General features: G+C 36.7%; 1 protein-coding gene across 4 annotated transcripts in view; it reads left to right on the forward strand.

The window, feature by feature from the left end:
- HEATR4 (HEAT repeat containing 4) overlaps window positions 1–14,977 on the forward strand; it is a 100,246-nt gene that overhangs the window by 11,998 nt on the left and 73,271 nt on the right. For all 4 annotated transcript variants that reach the window (XM_074235765.1, XM_074235768.1, XM_074235767.1 and 1 more), the window contains exons 4-5: window positions 194–334; window positions 8,882–9,085. In XM_074235765.1, coding sequence (XP_074091866.1) covers window positions 194–334; window positions 8,882–9,085 — 345 coding nt within the window. The remainder of the gene's footprint in view (window positions 1–193; window positions 335–8,881; window positions 9,086–14,977) is intronic.

Raw genomic sequence — 14,977 nt, forward strand, 5'->3', positions numbered from 1 at the left:
TCCTCATGATTTCCATTGCTATTTCCAGTCCCAATTCTTCCTGCAGCTATATCATCCCCAACTAAAGGCATCTCAAGTCCTTAGGGAAGCCAGAAATTGAGCCTAGAAAATTGGAGGAGTGAAAGGAGGGTAGACTTGGGGAAGAAAATGAAAGCAAGGCCTGCTATGATTGTCTGCTTTTATGCCCACTCAGACTTAGTTCAGATCATCCATCAGATTGGCATGGAGAATGATCAGATCCTTTTGGAAAGCTCAAATAAGTACTATAAACACTTGCCAAGGACCTTCCCAGAAGGCCCAGAAGAGTGGAATTATGAACCACGTTCTCTAAGAGGTAAGGAAGTTAAGGATAGTGATAGAAGCAATACTTCTGGTGATATGGGTGGTTTAACTAAAGTCACTGGTTCATAGCCCAGGGTATTCAGGGGTATCTGATACCTTCCCACCAAGGGAACCTCTTCATTAATATTCTATATGAATTTTTTAAAATTCCAGTAGTGTTGTCCTATATGAAACAATGAGCAAGCAGATTTCAGAAAAAACTTGGAAAAAACTTGATGCTGAAGTGATTGTACACAATAACAGTAGCACTGTGTTACATATCTCTCAGATATGTAGTTACCTTTCAGAAGCATAGGCTTCTTGGGATAAGAACTCAGAACCATGTTTGTTTGTTTTTTTTAACTCCCTGCTACTTTCCCTGAGTGCTGAGCATGAAGTCAATGTGATGGAAAATCCTACCCATGACCAGAGAAAGAACTTTGGAGTCTGAATGCAGATCAAATATATTATTTTCAGTTTTGGTTTTTCTATCTCATGATTTTCCCCTTGTGTTCTCTCTCTCTCTCTCTCTCTCTCTCTCTCTCTCTCTCTCTCTTTCTTTCTTTTAGGTTTTTGCAAAGCTGTTGGGTTAAGTGGCTTGCCCAAGGCCACACAGCTAGGTAATTATTTAGTGTCTGAGGCTGGACCTGAACTCAGGTACTCCTGACTCCAGGGCTGGTGCTCCAGCCACTGCAACCACCTAGCTTCATCCCCCTTGTGTTCTGATTCTTCTTTCATGACACAATTAAGTGAAAATATCTTGAACATGATTGCACATGTATATCCCATATCAGATTGCTTGCTGTGTTCGGGAGGTGTGATAAGGAAGGGAGGGAGGGAGGAAAAAATTAGAATTCAAAAGCTTACAAAAATGGATGCTGAAAACTATCTTTACATGTAATTGAAAAAATTAAAATACTATTAAGTACAAAAAAGAAAAAAAATCTCAGTAGATACAATGTACCAAATTGGTATAAATCCAACATAATATTATAAACTAGTTAGCTCAAAACCAATCAGAAAAGAACAGGCATGTTTCATCTTAGATAAAATGTTCTTTGGGGAATTGCCATCTTAGCTCTATGTCCTGGTTTTCTTCTGCAGGCAGGTTCCTTTTCAGTCTTAACTCCTGTGCCACCCTATACTTTGTTCTTGGTGATTACCTGTGCTCCATATTCAAAAGCATGTCTTCATTCTGCAAAATAGACCATATATCTAGGGAAGAATGTACAATTGCTAAGAGATAAATGAGAGCAACAATAAGTATGCCACTCAAAAAGAATTACAGCCAGTTTAATAAAATGAACTATCTTTCAAAAAAACATTGTTGGGTGGCTAGGTGGTGCAGTGGATAGAACACCAGCCCTGGAGTCAGGAGGACCTGAGTTCAAATCTTGCCTCAGACACTTAATAATTACCTAGCTGTGTGGCCTTTGGGCAAGCCACTTAACCCCATTGCCTTGCAAAAACCTGAAAAAAAAAAAAGACATTGTCCTTATTATATGGTTTATTTTATAAAATATGATTCAGTGCCTTAACCTTTGGACTTAATTGGAATTCAAGACAATTGTGGGAATAGCATTATCCCTTCCTTCCCTAATCACACTCTTTGAACTGCTTTGCCACTGCTCTGAGTTCTTTCAGAGAAGTCTCAGAATATGGTAGTCACATAGCTTATGTCAAGATCTCCACAAAATGTCATAGATTAAAGTGATGTAGAGTGAAGAAAGGAGGGACCCAAAGACAATAATACATACATCGATTACTACTTTGGAGTTAATAGGCAACAATAACATTACATCCATGTTATACAAGAAAAAAAAAGAGTCATGAAAACAAGGATAATATGGGTGTAATTAAGTTGAAGACAGTATGCATATTTTTGGAGTTGGGGATCAACACTTGATAAATAATGAAAATTCATAGAGCTATGGTCAGTCTTCTGGGTTTGTTTCATTTTGCTTATTTAATATTTTTTCTTATGAATTTGTTTATGTATTTTAATACTTGTAATTGTCAACAAAAGTTTAATTATTTTTTAAAAAAGAAAGCTGCTTGGTAGATATAAGATTCTCCTTCATATTGCCAATAGTATTTTTCTTAGATCTCTAATCATTATGAAACCTTAGGATTACCCTGTGTTCTTTAAAGTCTGCCAGCATAGTACAAGGTTTGACTGATTCTACAAAACTTGAAAGATTTTTATAAGGAGCCCAGGAATAGATGATATTTCTGTTGCCTAGGACCGACTTTAAGAAATTCAGTTCAAAGAGTTGGAAAGAAGTTTAAAAGAAACTCAAAGATTATTATCTTCAATTTTTAAAAGTTTTTTTATGTATTATATCATTTTTCTATCTTTAATGTTTTGTTTCTTCCTTTTGGATCTGTTTCTTCTCTCAACACATTAAATTTTGATCTATGCATATCATGGAAGCAAATGTAAAGGCAATATCAGATTGCTGTCTGTTGGAGGGGAGGGGAGGGAGAAAGGGAGAAAAAATAGTAAAATTCAAAACCTTGCAAAAAAATGGTTGGTAGAAGCTACCATTGTATGTAATTGGAAAACAAATAAAATGTTTATATAATTTTAAAATAAGAAAAAGAAATCCAGTTCAGAGTGAGTCATCACCAAGTTGACCATGACACAACAGCAACTCTTGAAAAAGGCCTACCAAATAATGGAAGGCTTCACAGTTTGCATCCATGAAAGTCACAAATTAATGAAGTTTAGAAATGTTCAAAGACAATTCAAAGACAATGCTGCCTTACTTAGCAGACAGCATAAAATGATGCTAACTACTTATGTGATCTTTAGCGAGTATGATTCTGCCTCCCTAGGCCTCAGTTCCTCAACTATACAATGAAACCTTTCACTAGAGATCATGCTATTAGTGTAGGTTAGTCATATAAAAAAAATGGAAGACAACAGATGGAAAACTTTATAGAAATATCCTGGAATACTTAAAAGTCAGTAATAAGCAACATACAGGAAAGTTTTTAGTGAATTGGATAGATCTCACAGAAGAACATGAACAAGATTCCCACCAGATGAGGTTTGAAGAACATATCTCTGGTGATAATGTAACATAACTTATGAACTTGTCCACACACTCACAAGTTGAGTTCCCATGGATACTACCTTGAGTTCTAGGAGGTAACCCTAAAGGACTGACCATGGATCAGGAGGATGGGAGTTTGAATCCAGCCTCAGACACTTGTCACTTAATAGCTATGTGGCTTTGGGCAAGTCACTTATCCTGATTGCCTCACATCCAGAACCATTTCCAATTGTCCTGATCCATATCTGGCCACTGAACCTGGATGACTTTGAAGGAGAAAGTGAGGCTGGTGATTAGCATAGCACACCCTCACCCAAATCCAATGCATATGCTTGCCATAGCATCACTTCTTCTGATGCCATTGTCTTCTTCGAGAATGAAGGACAAAACATTACCATCATTCTTAAAATGTACTCTTAATCCAAACTTTCACAAATCTGTTTTCTCTAAATAACTAGGTGGTAAAAGCGATTTACTCATAGTAAAGGCATTTTCTAAGATGGTAAAATATAAGGCATGGCTATAAAAACATGAAACCTAAAAAAACCCACCACCACCAATAGTTAATATTTTTATAGTATTGTGTCCCAAGCCCTATGATAATCACTTTATAAATGTTATCTCATTTTATTTTCACAATATCTCTTGGAATGGGGCAGAGTAGGTATTTTTATTATCCCCATTTTATAGATGATGAAACTTCAGCATACAGAAGTTAAGTGACTTGCCCAGGGTCTCACAGCAAGTTAATGTCTGAGGCCAGATTTAAAGTCAGGTCTTCCTGACTCCAGGGTCTGCTCCCTATCCACTGAATTGCCTAGCTACCTCCTGGGCAAACAGGGTTAAGTGACTGACCCAGGGTCACACAGCTAATATGTGACTGAAACTAGATTAGAATTCAGGTCTTCCTGACTCTAGGCCTAGTGCTCTATCCACTGAGCCCTCTAGCTGCAGATATACTCTCCCCCAAAAGTACATATAATCTGGTGGGCCACACAAGTAGGATAAGGCTTAGAGCTCCTGGTACTGCAGAGCCTGTAGGTGCTGGTTGTTTCCATATGTCCTTACATATTTTCCCTGGGTACAATGTTTCTTCTGACCAGGTTCCTCAGCTGGTTCCCTGGGTGGTCTTCTTTCCTCAGTTTGACTCAATTTCCAAAGATCTTGTTCTTTGAAACTCTTCCCTCCTTTGGATGGCTTTATCTTTTTATCTGTGTCTATCTGGGGTGTAAGTCTCTGTTCCTTTGCAGAAGCAAGGTCTCCTGATGGTGATGTGGCTCCCTTTCAAAGCTGGGTTAGTCATATAATAAATGGAAAAAAAAAGATTCTTCCATTCTTCCAGTAATCATCTCCACAGGAAGCTCCCAACTTACCTGTTCTTCTACTCTAAATGGGCTCTAAATGGACTATTTACCATTTTTCTGACTTATTGAAGGAGAAGTGAGGATAGAGAGAGAGAGACAGACAGACAGACAGAGAGACAGAGACAGAGCAATCCCATGACCACCTCTCCAGTTTTATTCCACAGTTTTATTCTCTGAATATCCGGGTATAGCTAATTTGCGTCTCAGCCAACTGAATTATTTGCTTCTGATCTCAAGAGAATCCAGCAAAGTTGGAGTGGGGGTGGGAGAGTAAGGAAGCTCTTTCTTTTTAAAGATCTTTCTAAAGTAAGAGGGATATAAATAGTTTTTTTCTTTTCTCTCTTTACATTTTCCTTTATTCCTTTTTATCTTTCTTCCTCTTTCTATCCTGTAATATGTGTGTATAAATATATATAAATATATGTATATATGTATGTATTTCCCCTTCAATTTAACCATGCATCAGAATCTGACCCTGCATTAGAGTAACTATGGTGATGTAAAGGCTTTTCATAGACCATTGAAGTCATGAATGGGGAAAGTGAGACAATCTTGGAGAAAGCCAAAGCAGTTTTGAGGAAAACCTAAGAGAAAAGAGATCATGTCAAAGGATGAAATTCATTTTGTCCTCATGCATGGTCTGCAGCATCAGATATCTGGGCCCCTCTGTTCTGTTCTACAAAGACTCTAATAACTGACATTCAGAACTTTTGTCCTAGACCCAGGCAGTGGAGAGGGTAGTAACCATCCTGGCTGATGGATTGAATTGGATTGGTGAGACCTATTGCCCTGTTCTGCTTCCAACTCAAGAAGGATACAACTTGAATAACAGAATAATTCCTCCCAAGTGCCCTTGCTCTCCTCCCCACAGAGAGGAAAAGAAAGATACTGAACTGGGCAAAGCTCTCCAGTTTCTGTGGTTAGAACATTTAACACTTGCTGCTATTATTTACAAGGAATTGATCAGCCTTTTGTGTTTCCCTTTCCTCTGCTCTATCTACTGTTGTTGTTTATCCTAAAATTTAAAAAAATATTTTAGTGACTGATAAGACAACTTGATACTTTGAAATTTATTTTTAGGCAATAAAGGTCTGGGAAAGAAGGCAATCTATAGTTGATTCATCCATCCCATAGTATAAGAGTTCTTAATCTGGGGTTGTGGGCTTAGATTACAGGGGCCCAAGAACTTGGATGGGAAAAATTATATTATTATTTCAATATACTTGGTTTGCTTCATAATTCTATATATTTTGTAATTTTCATTTAAAACATTATTCTGAGAAGGGTATTCACCAGACTCCCAAAAGGTTTCCATGATATAAAAGAATAAGAATCCCTCCCCTGCAGTTAGAAAGAGCCTACATAGATGTGGGTTGATTATGTTGAAATGATTTTAAAAAAAAATGAAGGGATAAGAAAGAAGAATGCTCTGAGAGGTGGAGGAAGGGAGGATGGGATAAATTTTCTCAAATAAAAGAGGTATGTAAGGAAAAGCTTTCATGGTAGAGGAGAAAATGTGGGGCTGGTGGGCAATGCTCAAACCTCACTATCATTGGAAATAGTTCAAAGAATATATATGTGTATTTGTATTTATGTATATATGTATGTATAATGTGTAGTTTGTATAGAAATATAACTTAATAGGGAAATAGCAGAGGAAGGGAATAAGAAAAGAAAGACAATGATAAAAAGGAGGGCAGAATAAGGGAAGCAGTAATTAGAAGCAAAATAGTCTTTTAAGAAGGGACAAGATAAAATAAAACAGAAGAAAATAGGAAGAGAAATACATAGTAATTAGAAACCAGAATCCAAAATAAATTGTTTATAAGAAATACATTGAAACAGAAAATTGCACATAGGATTACACTAAGGGCCTAGAGCAGAATCTATTATGCTTCAGCTGAATTATAAAAGGCAGGGAGGGGTAGCAGTCTTGATCTCAAATAAATCAAGAGCAAAAATAGACCTAATTATAACAGATTAGCAGGAAATTTCATTATACCAAAAGGTTTCACAAGGAATGAAATAATACAGCATTTTTACAGCATTTCTTTGATAAAGATCTCATTTCTTCAATACAAAACTAAGGATAGATCTCCAAACTAAGTTAAATTTTTATAAAATTAGAGCAATTCCCTAATCGGTAAATGGTAAAAAGATATGAACAGGCTATCCAAACTATCTACAGGCAATGAAAAAATGCTATAAAATACGACTGAAAAGAGAAATGCAAATTAAAACAACTCTGATATACCGCTTCATACCTATCAGAAATGATGACTATTGTAGGGGATGAGGGAAAATCACCACACTAATAAACTGTTAGAATTGTGAAATGGTCCAATCATTCTGGAGAACAATTTGGACCCATGCCCATAGGCCTATACAATTCTGCATACCTTTTAATCCAGCAATACAACTACTAGGTCTGTCTCCCAAAGAAATTAAAGAAAAAAAGGAAAAAACTATATGTACAAGAATATTTATAATACTTTTTTTGTTGTGGCAAAGAGCTGGAAATCAAAGGGATGCCCATCAATTTGAGGAATGACTGTACAATTTGTGGCATATGATTATGATAAAGTATTATTGTGCTTTTATTTTGAACTGATTTTGGAAGCTATCACACATAGCATTACCAGATACAGGTGGTTTCAGAAAAACAAATAAACATGATAAGACCTATGTGAACTGATGCAGAATGAAGTGAAAAGAACAAGGAAATCATTATGCACAGCAATAACATGTTGTAAGGATGATCAACTATGAAAGACTTGGCTACTATGATCAATAAGACAATTCCAAAGAACTCTTGATGAAAAAAATCTCCAGAGAGAAAACAAACTCCGGGAAAAAACTGAAGTATAATTTTATTGCTCTCAATATTCTTTGACTTTGTTTGCAATATGGCTAATCTGGAAATGTGTTTTGCATGATTTCTCATATAATTGATATCATTTTACTGGTTTTCTCAGTGAATGGGAGTAGGTGAGATGGAGGGAGATAATTCAGAACAAAATATGAATAGAATGTTAAAAATAAACATACACATAAAAATATATTTAGATAATATATAATATTTATATATAAGTACACATATAAATAAAACTGTAACATCCATTCCTATTAAAAATGCTAGAGAGAGCGGCTAGGTGGCGCAGTGGATAGAGCACCAGCCCTGGAGTCAAGAGTACCTGAATTCAAATCGGTTGCAGACACTTAATTACCTAGCTGTGTGGCCTTGGGCAAGCCACTTAACCTCATTTGCCTTGCAAAAACCTTAAAAAAAATACCAGAGAAGAATGAGAGCATGAGAGAGAGCAATCCTGCCTGTAATTGATGCAGAAGGGCGGGGGGAAAAGGGCCCAACCCATTGGTCTTCCCAGAAAATAACAAATCTGGTGGTGCTACCTGTGATAGCTTCTTAAGCCTGTTTAAAGTGCAATCAAATAGGGGCGGCTAAGTGGATAGAGCACTGGCCCTGGAGTCAGGAATACCTGGGTTCAAATCTGATCTCAGACACTTAATAATTACCTAGCTGTGTGGCCTTGGGCAAGCCACTTAACCCCATTTGCCTTGCAAAAACCTAAAGTGAAATCAAATAGATTAAAGAAAATAGATTTACTATCTAGAATCATCATTCACCTAAGTGTTATCAGCAAGCTAGAAGCCTAGGACAAAGAGGGAGAGGAATTTCCTCTCTTCCAAACTGGTTGCTACCACAGTATTCCTGTTAGTAATATTCTACCTATTATATGTGGACATTTGTAACACAAAAGTCTGGTATCACCAAGAACAAACAAAAAAAAATGAAATTAAAATTTAAAAATCCCTAGCTCCTAAACTCCATCATGGTTTCAAAATTTCTATAAATTTTACATCTCTAATCAAGATTTTTGGTTTCTCCCCATGTGAGCTATCATTAATTTTCCATATGAGCCTATAGTTCTTCACTACTTAAGATACTGTAAAACCCAAGGAATATAATTTGTCTTGAGTTTTTGCCAGGGAGGACTCCTAGCTGCCTGTAATCAGAATTGATAACTGTTTGGGTGGTATAATTTCATTTAAGGGGCAGGAGAGACAAAGATGAGGAGGCACTCCAAACAAATAATCATATTCCATTTTACTGAATAGCTCTTAGACCCAGAAGAGGATTCTTCCGTTGGACAGCCTTGCCCACCCCAGCCAAGGACCTCTTGCAATTGAACCAGGACATTGTTCCTGCCAAGATCAGGAGAGGAAGGAAGGATTTTTTACTTCAAGAGGACAAAAATGTGCCCTGGGAGTTGAAGGTCCTCCGGAACATGCTGCAGGAATGGAAGAGTGCCTGGATTCTAAGTGAGTATTATCCCCTAGGAAGAGAATTCTATTCTGTATGTCATATCCTCCACAGAATTGCTGGGATTGGGAAAGCTCCCATGGAGGCAAGGTCCCAGAAGCAATATTCTGGTTTGAGTCTATCTTATAAAAAAATGAACAAAATTCAGGTTTCCTTTTAAGTTTCCAGGACAGGGACTGTGTCCAAGATATCACTATATTTTTCAGAATGTATGTATCATAGTATTTAACAATGATAACTAACTTTGGGTGGGGAGGAAACTGAAAAAGGGTAAAGGATGGATCAAACTAATAATTTCTTCACTGTAATGAATTGTAGGTATAGAGACTACTATGAAGGTATATCAGTAACTCATCTCTAACTTATAAGCTTACTCAATAGGAATATACAAAGTAAATCCTTTTAATCTATTAACGTTTTAAACCACACCAAAACTTTTGGGAACACCCTCTTTAGCACTTTTAGGTTTGAAGAAGGGCTTGGAGGGGTGACAGCATTGGAGCCCAGGAACTTCAGCCTTCCAGGAACAGCCCCAGGGCATCTGGGTCCCTGGGAGCCTTGGCTCTGGCAGCTGAAGCAATTTTCTGACCTGCCACCCCAGGGAGCACCAAGTACAACTTGGAAGATCAGCAGAGAGACCTCTGCCAGAGCAAGTGTGAAGCCCAGGCCAGCGTGGCCCTCCTCAGAGCAGCTGTGGCCCTCAGAACAACCCAGATACCAGGAAATGGAAGCCGGCCTGTGGAACTGCCCAGGAGCTGCCTGGCAACTGCTCCCTGAGGACTCAGCCCACAGTAGGTAAGGGAGTGGAGGGAGACTGCTAAGGTCTGTCATCTGTCTCTGGGACAGGACTCTGGGGATTTGACCATATTCAGACCCTGGTCACAGTCTGAGCCCCCCATTGAGCAGGGACCCCTCCCACAGCCCTGGGGCAGAGGGGTGAGCTTGTGGTCATTCACAGACCAGAGCACAGGCAGGAGAGCAGTCAGAGCCTCACATACTGAGGTCCTTGCTGGAGTGTCCCAGTAATACTCAAAAGTTCAGGAAGTACCCCAAAACCAGTCACAGGCTGGGGAAATGAGTAAACAGAAAAAAAAGGAACATGACCACAGACAATTACTTTGGTCCCATGGAGGACCCAAAATGCACAATCTGAAGATGAGAATGTCCAAGCTTCTGCATCTAAAGACTCCAAGAAATATAGAAGTTTGGCTCAGGCTATGATGGAGCTCAAAAAAGATTTAGAAAATCAAGTGAGGGAGGTAAAAGAAAAATTGGGGAAAGAAATGAGAGAGATGCAAAAAAACAATGGAAACAAAGTCAGCAGCTTAGTCAAGGAGATCCAAAAAACTGCTGAAGAATATAACATGTCAAAAACCAGTTTAGGTCAAATGGATAAAACAGTTCAAAATGTTAATGAGGAGAAGAATGCTTTAAAAAGCCGAATTAGCCAGATGGAAAAGGAGATAAGAAAGCTCTCTGAGGAAAAATCCTTCAGATGTAGAATGGAACTAAAGGAAGCTGATGACTTTGAGGAAATCAAGACACAATAATTCAACACCAAAAGAATGAAAAACTAGAAGAAAATTGAAATATCTCACTGAAAAAAAAATAACTCATCTGGAAAACAGATCCAGGAAAGATAATTTAAAAATTATTGGGATACCTGAAAGTCATCATCAGGATAAGAGCCTTGACCTCACTGTTAAAGAATTTCTACAGGAATTGAGAGAATTCACCAATCTCCTCCAGAAAGAGAGAAAAAAAAACCCACTAGGAATATTATAGCCAAGTTCCAGAATTCCCAAATCAAAGAGAAAATATTACAAGCTGTCAGAAGGAAACACTTCAAATATCATGGAGGTCCAGTCAGAATTACCCAGGATTTAACAGCATCTACATTAAAGGATCATAGGTCTTGGAATGTAATATTCCCGAAGGCAAAAGAGCTTGGAATGTAACCGAAAATCAACTACCCAGAAAAATTGAACATTCTTTTCTAAGAGAAAAGATGAACGTTCAATGAAAGGGGGGGAATTTCAAATGTTCCTGTTGAAATGACCAGAGCTGAACAGAAAGTTTGATCTTCAAGTATAGGACTCAGGTGAAGTATACAGAGAGTGGATGAGAAGGGTAAATTATGAGGGACTTAATGATGATGAACTACATGTATTCCTGCATGGAAAGATGATACTGATAATATTCATATAAATTTTCTCATTTAATAGAACAGGTAGATGAGACACAGGAGAGAGCTGAATTTGAAGATATAATTTATTGTAAAAATGGAGTCAATAGGTGAAAGGGAAATGAACTGGGAGTAAGAGAGAGGTAGAATAGGTTAAGATATTACATATAAAAGATATTTCATGTAGCTTTTGCAATGGCATGGAAGGGAGGGAAGGCAAGGGGGAATGAGGGAGCTTTCATTCTCATTGGAAATGGCTCAGAAAACAAACAGCATACACACTCAATAGGGTATAGACATCCAGAAGAAAAAGGAGAGAAGGGGGACAAGGAGAGGGAAGGAGGAATGTAAGTGATAGAGGAGAGGGTAGATCATGGGAGAGGATAGTCAGATATAACACATTTTCTTTTTTACTTTTTGCAAGGTGGTAGGATTAGGGGCTGGATGGTGGCTGGGTCTCTGAGCTGGGATATAGGCTTGGGGCCTCTTGACCCCAGGGCTGGTCTCTGTCCACTGAGCCACTCAGCTGCCCCACAGCACATTTTTGAAGAGGGACAAAATGAAAAGAGAGAGAAAATATAATAGATGGTAGTGGGGAGGAATAGATGGAGGGAATTATAATCAGCAATAGCAACTGTGAAAAAATATGGAAGGAACTTTTATGATGGACTTATGATAAAGAATGTGATCCACCCAAGACAGAGCAGATGGTATCAGAACACAAACTAAAACACTTTTTCCCCCTCTTTCTTTCACTTTATTTTTTATAATATTTTTATAATTTTTTATGGGGGTAGTATGTTTACTTTTAAACAAGAATATTTAGTAATGTGTAAATTAAAAAAAGAACTAGATTCCTATAATATGTTGTTTACAAGAAACACATTTGAAGCAGAGAGATACACACAAGGTAAAGGTAAAAGTCTGGGACAAAATATATTATGCTTCAGCTGAAGTAAAAAATTCAGAGATAGTGATCCTGTTCTCAGACAAATCAAAAGCAAAAACCAATCTCATTAAAAGGGATAAGGAAGGAAACAACATCTTCTTTTTAAATTTTTTTTTAGTTTTATTTTTTATTTAAGGCAATGGAATTAAGTGACTTGCCCAAGCTAACAGAGCTAGGCAATCAATAAGTGTCTGGGTCTAATTTGAACTCAAGTCCTCCTGACTCTAGGGCTGGTGCTCTATCCACTGCACCACCTAGCTGCCCTGGAAACTACATCTTTTTAAAAGGCACATAGGTAATGAAGCTAAATCATTATTAAACATGATGTACCTAGTGGTATAGTGTCCAAATTGCTAGAGGAAAAGCTGACAAGGAAACATAGACAGCAAAACTTTAATAACGGGGATCTCAAACTCTCTCAGAACTAGATAAAGCTATCCATAAAATAAACAAGAAGGAAGTTAAGAAGATGAATAAAATCTTAGAAAATTGAGGTAAGATAGACCTCTGGAGAAAAATTAATGGGGATAGAAAAGAATATCTACCCTTTTCTCTGCAATACATAGCACTTATACCAAAATTGACCATGTACTAAGGCATAAAACCATATAATCAAATGCAGAAAGGCAGAAGTAATAAATATAGACTTTTCAGATCATGATGCAATAAAAATTATATGTAATAAAGGATCATTGAAAGATAAACCAAAAATGAATTGGGGGGGGCAGCTAGGTGGCGCAGTAGATAGAGCACCAGCCTGGAGTCTGGAGTACCTGAGTTCAAATCCGGTCTCAGACACTTAATAATTACCTAGCTGTGTGGCCTTGGGCAAGCCACTTAACCCCGTTTGCCTTGCAAAAAAACGAATTGGAAACTAAATAACTTAATTTTAAAGAATGAGTGGATCAAAAAAATCATAGAAATAATAATTTTATCCAAGAAAATAATAATGAGACATTTTACCAAAATTTATGGGATACAGCCAAGGCAGTTTGGGGGGAAATTTCATATCTCTAAATGCTTATATGAATAAAACAGAGAAAGAGAAGATCAATGAATACAACTAAAATAGCTAGAAAAAGAACAAATAAAAGATCCCCAATTAAATAACAAATTAGAAATTCTGAAAATCAAAGGAGAAATTAATAAAATTGAAAGCTGGGGGTGGCTAGGTGGCACAGTGAATACAGCACTGGCCTTGGAGTCAGGAATACCTGGGTTCAAATCCGACCTCGAACACTTAATAATTACCTAGCCATGTAGCCTTGGGCAAGCCACTTAACCCCACTGTCTTGAAAAATCTAAAAAAATAAAATAAAATAAAATAAAATTGAAAGTAAGAAGACCATTGACTTAATAAATAAAACATAAGAGTTGGTTTATAAAAAAACAATAAAATAAATAAAGCTTTGGTTAATATGATTTTAAAAAATAAAGAAGATAACCATATTGCCAGTATCAAAAATGAAAAGGGTGAACATTATAACCATCAACTAGGAAATTAAAGAGATAATTCAGAACTATTTTACCAAATTCCAGTAAATTTGATAATCTAAGTGAAATATTACAAAAATATTCCCAGATTAACAGAAGAGGAAATAAAAATACTTAAATAACCCCATTTCAAAAAAAGAAATTGAAGAAACTATCAATAAATACCCTAAGAAAAATGTCTCTAGGTCCAGTGAATTCTACTAAACATTTAAGGAACAATTAATTCCTATTCTACATAAAATATTTTTAAAAATAGAAGGATATCAATGGAAGAACCAATACAAAGAAAATCATAGACCAATCTCCCTATAGTGTTGATGCAAAAATCTGAAATAAAATTTTAGCAAAGAGATTACAAGCTATTACTTGAATAATATACTATAATCAAGAAGGATTTATACCAGATAGACAAGGATAGTTCAATATTGGGAAAACACTCAACATAACTGAACATATCAATAACAAAACCAACAGAAATCATATGATTATCTCAATTGATACTGAAAAAACCTTTGACAAAATACCACACCCATTCCTACAAAAACAGAAAATATAGGAATAAGTGGAGTTTTCCTTAAAATATTAAGCAGTAACTATCTTAAAACATCAACAAATATTATATGCAATGGGGTAAACTAGGAGCATTTCCAATAAGATCAGAGGTAAAACAAGAATATCCATTATCACCATTACTATTCAAAATAGTATTAATGTTAGCTTTAGCAATTAGAAAAGAAAAAGAATTGAAGTAATCAGAATAGGTAGTAAGGAAGCAAAGCTTTCACTCTTTGGAGACGATATGATGGTATACTTAGAGAATCCAAAAAATAAGTAGCAGGATATAGAATAAACTCACATAAATCATCAGCATTTCTATATATGAACAACAAAGCCCAAGAGTAAGATTAGGATTAAGGGAAAGAAGTATATAAGAGAATTTTTTTTTAAAGTGAATGTAGGGGCAGCTAGGTGGCGCAGTGGATAGAGAACCGGCCCTGGAGTCAGGAATACCTGAGTTCAAATCCGGCCTTAGACACTTAATAATTACCTAGCTGTGTGGCCTTGGGCAAGCCACTTAACCCCATTGCCTAGCAAAAAACTAAAAAAAATAAAAATAAAAATAAAATACGTGAATGTAGTATTCATCAGATTCTGAAGTTTTTAGTTTTGTTTTGCTTTGTTTTGTTTTTCTTCCTCTGGATGGGGATAGTATTATCTATAGCTGGTCTAATAGGGTTGTCTAGCTCTTTGAACTTCTGAGAG

Source organism: Macrotis lagotis, chromosome 4, assembly GCF_037893015.1.
Source record: "Macrotis lagotis isolate mMagLag1 chromosome 4, bilby.v1.9.chrom.fasta, whole genome shotgun sequence".
Classification (NCBI taxonomy): Eukaryota; Metazoa; Chordata; class Mammalia; order Peramelemorphia; family Peramelidae; genus Macrotis; species Macrotis lagotis.